Below are 8,016 nucleotides of genomic sequence, written 5' to 3' on the forward strand. Positions count from 1 at the left end.
CAAAATGGCAAAACACCTAGACATAACATTATAAAAACTAGTAAAGTAATAATTTTCTGTGGGATTGTTATCTGCTTTTTACTTAGACTACTTCACACTATGACTTACACTACTTTATGCTATGACTGACACTAATAATAATAATAATACATTTTATTTGGAGGCGCCTTTCAAGGCACCCAAGGTCGCCTTTCTTCATGCTACGACTTACACTACTTCATGCTATGGTCCCATTGTGTTTTCCAGTTCATAAGTCCCATGTATACTCATCTGCAGGCATCTATTTGCAAAGAAATGTTCAGGCGGAAATAAAAACCTTATACTTTAGTATGTTCAAACATATATAACTCAGTGTCAGCAGCCCTTAAAGTGATTCTGAGTATTGAAGGGAAAAAGCGACCAAGACCATGAATTTACTCCAAATAGTTCAAGTACATTACTTTGGGTTAGTACTGGATAGGCCTTTTAGGCACATTTTACAGGAACTCTAAGAGTTAATCGGCGCAACTTTTCCAGCCTTTGCGGCACTCATTCAGCGGTCCAGGAAACACACTGACAGTGAAACCAGTCTTGAGCAAGACTCTTCTGTGTTCATTCTTCTTAAAGGCAATTCAAAACTTGTATGCCTCATGTGTTCAGACGATTATTAAAAGCGGCAATGTGAAGCTTTGCTACGAGACAAAGCACAACTGTTTTGAGCAAACGTACCGACTCGCATCCGAAATGAAGGAACAGATTGCGAGCAGGAGCCGCTGCTCTTCACAGAAAACCAAACGCTAACTCTGTATAATCTCTCGTCCAACACCCGTTTGAGAGAAGAACTTTGGTGGAGAAACTACAGGTAAAACACCTGGTCCCAGATCAGCCGGACCTCACCATAAGACAACAGACTGGCGTGAAAGGGAAGCAGCTTCTGTGCAGACCTAATCTACACCAGGACGGTTTAGCTAAGCTAGCTCCTGGATGCAGTCGTGCTAACGCCGTATTTTACTTTCCATGCTTGGTATTAGCACTCCACGGAAGAGGCACAAGGTTAGTTAAAGTTGTAATAACTGTGTATGTTTTAAGGAAATTGGCGTGAGTGTTGTCTCTGTCTGTCTGTGTGTGTGTGTGTGTGTGTGTGCGTGTGTGTGTGTGTGTGTGTGTGTAAGATGTCCTTATTATGTCTAAGTGTTGGAATAAATGTTAAATATTTAACTGCAAAGTAATGCGTGATACCTTTTTTTGCATTGAATCATACTGGGATTAGATGGCCCTATTAAAAAAGAATTGCCACCAGCCGCCACTGATATATATACACACAGACAGTGCTGCAAACTGAATATCTCTGTTCAGCATTTCACATTTAATTAATAGTTTGACGGAGGATGTGAAGACATTGATTGACTAAGGAAAATGGACGGAGTGAGAGGTCTATCTTCCGTGACTATCTTTGGTGAGACTGGAGAGGCTGTTACGTCATTGGGGTCTGTGGTCCTCTGACGGTAACCTGAGATCCCTGGTTGCCTATTTTTATCTCTCCTGCTTGGAATCCTATATAAACGATGCTTGATAAATAAAATGAATTGTGCAATATGTTTATTGACATACATTTCTAAATATACACATGCACATGCAACTACTATTTTGGATCATGACCTTTGACGCTCTCAAATAATCACCTCCATTCTGAGTAGAGGAAACGTTTTGAAACACACAAAGGGTTGCAGCAATAAGTAAAATGAGCCAAGACAGTTTATAAGGTGTCAGGTCAGATGGTGGGTTTGATCCTTATGAGATGCTCTGACTTTTGAGGTCCAACTTCCAAAGAAGTCAAATACACATTGCAGATGTTTCGCCATGCTATACTATGATTTTTAGACAAAATAGTTTGCCATCATTTTTCATGACTTTTTTTTATTGCATATTATACTACAACGGTGTAACGGGTGAGGTATGGACCCAGAAGCAGTACAACAGACAGTGTATGAGAGAGACTTTATTCCCAGGCAGAAGACACACAAGCTAGCATTCTCGGATTTACCGAGGCAGAGGCAAGCATCTCGTGGTCGGGGGCAGAAGGCTGAGTTTACCGGGGGGAGTGAGAGATGGAGTGGCATGACAAAAAGAAAAAAAACTGAATTACAAATATAAAGCAATGACTAATAATAAAAGAGCAAGAGTCCCCACAACTCAACAACGAAAAAAATAACTTTAGCATTTTGTGTCCAGCATTGGTTCAGAGGCACATTTATCATCACCATCAGCCTCTCTGGCTCCCTCTGCTGGTGGTGGTGCTTCCTGGGACTTCACCTTGAACACATCCCACCTCTCAGGAAGGATCCCCTTGTTAAACAGGAGTGAAGCCACATATGAAACCAGCAGGATGGAGGCCAGACCAGACAGCATGCAGAAGGTCTTGACAGGAAAGCGCTGAACGTAAACACCGTCCTCTAAAGTGCATCCTGGGAAATGTAGGATTACAGGGAGGCCAAACAACGGCTCTCCGCACAACACTCTGATCATAAAAGTAACAACATAGCCTGCAGAAGCCCCATAACCATTAGAAACCCTGATGAAGAGGACGCAGATGAGCTGGGGGAGCATTATGGTGTAAGTCAGGTCTGAGCCCAGGATCCAGAAAATCGTGATGCTGTTGTCCAGGTAGGTGAGGAATGTTCCCACAAGTCCTACAGCCACTATGGAGAGACGGATCACCCACTGCAGCTCTTTATCGGATGCCTAAAAAACCAAACCATGGAAAACTTGAATATTTATTCTTGAAGAAGTGAATAAATGCAAAGGAGTAAAACAGTAAACACAGACCCAGTGAAGAGGTGAAGCAAACACATAAAGAACATGCTCCTGTTCCCTACTGCACCTGACTCCTGACGGTCTGGTAGATGTTGGTGGTGAAGATGGTGCTTGCAGACAAAAGAAAAGAGTCAGCCGATGACATCACTGCAGCAGCAATAGCTCCAATGCCAAAGGCAAAAATGTAGATTGGGGTTAAATTCTGAAGGGTGATGGGCAACACCATGGCCGCCTGCCCTCGCTCGTATGGAGAAGGAGATCCATATGAGGTGGAGTTCCAGTCTGAAACACAGGAGGCAGAACAGACAACAATGAATGCTGATTCACCGCCCTGACATGACAAAGAGTACCAACAGGTAAAGAGGAGAGATTACCTGTTGAAGCTGCTACGGCTCCAATCAGCACAGACGGGATTCCTACAATGATGACGGCTCCTGCTGCTATGAAACAGATGATCCTGGCTGTGGACGTTGAGGATGAGGACAGTGTCCTCTGATGGAAATCCTGAATGGCCAAATTTCCCAAAGTCTAGAAAATATTTAAAAGCAATGTGGGACAAAGCAAGTCTTACTTTATGTTGCTGATACTGACAGAAATGATTAAATAAAGTTCATTTAAAAAAATGCACTCAACTATGGCAAATAGTGATGTACATCATAATGTTTAGCTTCAGATAACTGAAATGTAATTACATTTAAAGCTGGGTTATGAAACAATAATATATGTTTTCATTATATATTTTTACTGCCTCATGTGAAGTAGGAATTTCCAATAACAGTTATACCTTTGCCTATATATCTTAAAAATACATTTTAAACCATCATACTGTCATGTTATTTATCTTACCATCAGTAAGAAATAATCAATCCACCTCCAGACTTCATCCGACTCAAGCTGGCCAAGCCAGGAGCCCTGGTGTGTGTGGTTGAAGGCTGTTTCACTGATGTCAGTATAAACGTTACTGGTCAGAACAAAAGGGACACACAGCCACTGAGGAAAGAGGAAATCACTCAGGAGGGTCTAGATAAAAGAACACATCATCTTTCTTGAACGTTCATTGAGTAAAAACGCACCAAGCTCAGAAACACCAGAGAGATCTGGATGACGTCAGTGTAAGCCACTGAGTAGAGACCTCCAAGAACAGTGTAGATGATCGCCACCACAGCAGAGATCCAGACGCAAACACTGAAGGGCAGATCTATAACTACACTCATGGTGGCTCCTGTAGCACGCAAACACAGACAGCACACACAATGGAGGAAAAGAATGATGCGGAAAATGGATGTGGGGGTCAGAAAGGGAACGTTACTTTGAGTGGACTTGTACATGTTTACCCAACGCAATCAGACAGGCAGGAATCCAGACAACTTCAGTTATGAGAGGAATGATGGAAAGAACCGCAGTCAGTTTGTTTCCATACTTCCTCTGAAAGGGATCCATCATACTGATGTAATGGTTCTCCCTCATTGGCTTTGCAAAGAACATCCCACCTTTAAAGGAAAAAGAAGGAAATATTTTTCATTAGTTGGCTTTGTGGCCACGCCCGGGCTCCGTAGTGTTGTTTCTGATATAGGGTGTGTCTCAAAATGCTAACAGAAGTTTGTGTTGATGTAAAAACACTCAGACTCATGTTGACTCACCGATGATAAAGGAAATGGACATTTGCAGAGGAAAAAGGGCCCAGATTAGACCTCTGGTGGGGTCAAACACTGATTCTGCAATACCAATGATGAAGGCTCCTCCAACCCAAGTAGCTGCAGTGGAAAAAATACATACAAATATATGCATTATTAGAATCAGCTTTATTGGCCATGTATGCCTTGCGTATGTCCCTGGGGAGTGGAGGTGTTGCAACATGTAGTCCCATGTTGACCGCATCATCCACCGATCTGTTTACCCAGTAGGCGAACTGCAGATAGTTGCCCCTGCTTCAAAGAGGTGCAACGGTAGTTGCCCCTGCTTCAAAGAGGTGCAACAGTAGTTGCCTCTGCTTCAAAGAGGTGCAACAGTAGTTGCCCCTGCTTCAAAGAGGTGCAACAGTAGTTGCCTCTGCTTCAAAGAGGTGCAACAGTAGTTGCCTCTGCTTCAAAAAGGTGCAACGGTAGTTGCCCCTGCTTCAAAGAGGTGCAACAGTAGTTGCCTCTGCTTCAAAGAGGTGCAACAGTAGTTGCCCCTGCTTCAAAGAGGTGCAACAGTAGTTGCCTCTGCTTCAAAGAGGTGCAACAGTAGTTGCCTCTGCTTCAAAGAGGTGCAACGGTAGTTGCCCCTGCTTCAAAGAGGTGCAACAGTAGTTGCCTCTGCTTCAAAGAGGTGCAACAGTAGTTGCCCCTGCTTCAAACTGCCAGGGCAGTTGACAATGTTTGGGAGGTGCCAGGGCAGTTGACAATGTTTGGGAGGTGCCAGGGCAGTGCAGGCCTCTAAGCTGCATTGTACCTCTGCTAGCGCTCTGCCTCCGTTAGCACCCCTCATCCCCGCTGTCCTCCTCCGGGCGCCAGGAGTGAAGCTCGCCCAGAGCGCCACATGAGCTTGGGCCGGCGCTGTTTAGGTTCCTCTTGGCCCTGCTCCAGCAGCTATAGGCTACCATGGCGAAAAGAAAGGCAGAGCAGGCGCCCCAGAAAAAGGTCTGCCTAACATTCAAACATGAGTGGCTAGATGAAATAGTCCAAACTGACACAGGTAGGATGAAACTTTCATACATATTTAAATATGAAGAATAAGTTATTAAATTGTTTATATAGGCTACCTTTAGGAAAAATGACACCATGCCAATTTAATAGGCCTATAATTATTGCTAAGCACTGCATTAGCATTTTTCTTTCAATGAAGTTCCACTTAAATGTTGTACCTGCTGAGAAATGACTAAACACCTTTGATACTTTTTTTTTTATATATATCATTATCAGTCATAACCAGTGAACCAGTCATAACCTCCCCTTATTGAAGTTCAACAAATATCCTTTAAGTTCAACTAAACTGACTGGTAAAACACCATCATTAAAATGTTCCCAAAGTCCAGCCATTATAAAGGATATTGAATAAATATCAACCTTGTATACATATTGATGCATTTGCTGTCATCTCTTTGAATCCCCTCTGGCTAACGCAGGCTTGTGGTCATTTTCGGCAGGTCGTGTGGTTGCGAATTGCTCACAGTGATGAAATGTGCGCTCAGAAAAAAAAAAATTTGCTCAGTGCTAAAAAAATTTAGAGGGAACATTGGTGCCAGGGCACTTGACAATATTTGGGAGGTGCCAGGGCAGTTGGCATTTTTAAGCCCTTATTTTTCATAATCTGACAAAATGTCAAAGGTCCTTGAGAGTAGACTGTTGGTAGTTGTAATTGGTTTAGTTAAAAATGTCGAATTGTAGTATTTAATTATTATTATTAATCCTATTCTAAATATAGATTAGATGCACTGTTTAGAAAGATGAGAACCCATAATAAGCCAAAATTCGAAAAACTACCAGGGAGTGTTTCACAAAGGCTGCATATTTATCTTATTTTTCACAATTTGGGTTGTATCATTAATTTACAGTATATTAATGTACAGGGTTGTGATTAAATAAATGCCCCCCTAGTGTTTCAGGAAATAAACATTACTGTTGTGTGACATGAAGATATGAAAACTCAAATTTGTATTGTATTTGTAGTAATTTACTGAAACCTCTGAATATAAACAAAAACACTAGAGATCATATATTCAAATAATAATAACCAAAACTCGCCTGTCATTGTGAAGACTCCCACTACCAAGCTGACACTCCGGTTAGCCAAAAAAGAAACCTCCACCTGTCCGCCTTGTGTGTTTTTCTCCATCTTCTTAGACTTTACAGAGGCCCAGATGCCGATTCCCAACACAAGCAGGTAGAATGCTATCATCATTATCAGACCTGGTATATTAAGAGCCATCGTTGATTTAACCTATAGCAGAGACAGCCGGTCTACTTCTCCTGCGAGGAGTGTGAAAGTCATCCAATTTTACTTATCTAGTCAAACTGGTTTAATCCGTTTTAAGCCTCGCCGTCCTGCGCCTATTATTAGACACGAAAATTTCAACTTTTTTTTTTTTTACGTTTCCTTAATTATCTCCGGAACCACAGCGTTGTTTAACTTCATTTAAATTGCTTAAAATACCGCAACCCTTGTGAGAAGATAAATATGTTGTAGAAAATAATTAAAGTAACCGTTAAATTGGAGTATTTACGTAATCTCCAACGACCCTATGTCACATGCTGCGGTGGCCAAAACGGTTTCACAAGATCCTTCATAAGTAGGATTGGGTACCGAGAACCGGTGCCAGTATGGCAGTATGACTCGCCGATTTTTGTCATTTTGCCAAAAGCCGATCTTTATGAGATCTCGGTGAGGTCGGATTTCTGCTGTTGTGTCTCTCATCATTGAGCATGAATTGAGAGCCGTATCAAATCTACAACCCCGCTTTAAAAAGATGTGTTGAGGAAAGCAGCTCACTGCAGCCACTAATACTGATACAACGTGATGGCTAACATATCTGCACTCATGTTTTGCAAAAATAGCTTATTGTTTTCCACAATAAGCTATTTAGTAGTAACTAAATATTAGTTATTTTTTACATAACTTTATTTTCATTTTTCTAACAAACACTTTTTTCTTTTTTTGCCTGATGGAGCGATCTGGTTTTCTTGAAACACTGATTACTCTTCCATGCCAGTAGGTAGCGCAATAACTACCTACCATATATGTATCTGTAGCTGTATTATGTTACAATGCAGTGAGCTGCTTTCCTCTACACATCTTTTTAAAACGGGGTTGTAGATTTGAAATACATGAACTGTTGGGCTTTTAAAGTGAGAGCTCATAGCTTAAAATAGTGATAACTTCAACAGCAAATCCCATTGTGCTCTCTGTCCACTGTGTGCAGCGCATCGGGGCAGAGCTCCGCCGTACACGATACACAGAGCAGAGTGAGAGTTGTAGACGCGACCCAGAAATGACATACTGTCTTGTAGAAAAGATCAATAACATACGGCCGTTTAGTTTGTTTAATAGCAGAACAAGGTGTAGACCTGTTCTATATCACTCTACCAGCCACTATATTGCAGGCTCAGACACTCAACAATGGAAAATCATTTGCGGCAACTGAATAATATTTTTTTTGTACCAATTTAGTGAAATTGGACGGCACACCTGACGATCTCTCACACTGGTTGACAATCACTGGCCTAAAGGAAGCATATATAATGA

General features: G+C 41.8%; 1 protein-coding gene across 1 annotated transcript; it reads right to left on the minus strand.

Annotated features, from left to right (window-relative positions):
• Positions 1-2,193: 2,193 nt before the first annotated feature.
• On the minus strand, positions 2,194-6,702 carry LOC306752975 (high affinity choline transporter 1-like; the record flags this gene model as incomplete). Its single annotated transcript, XM_079236808.1, has 8 exons — positions 2,194-2,721; positions 2,861-3,075; positions 3,168-3,321; positions 3,640-3,783; positions 3,867-4,015; positions 4,128-4,283; positions 4,434-4,547; positions 6,519-6,702. 8 exons carry the CDS (start codon positions 6,700-6,702, stop codon positions 2,194-2,196), a joined length of 1,644 nt encoding a protein of 547 aa, XP_079092934.1.
• Between the last annotated feature and the right edge of the window lie 1,314 nt (positions 6,703-8,016).

The sequence above is a fragment of the Taurulus bubalis genome (assembly GCF_910589615.1).
Source record: "Taurulus bubalis genome assembly, chromosome: 21".
NCBI lineage: Eukaryota > Metazoa > Chordata > Actinopteri > Perciformes > Cottidae > Taurulus > Taurulus bubalis.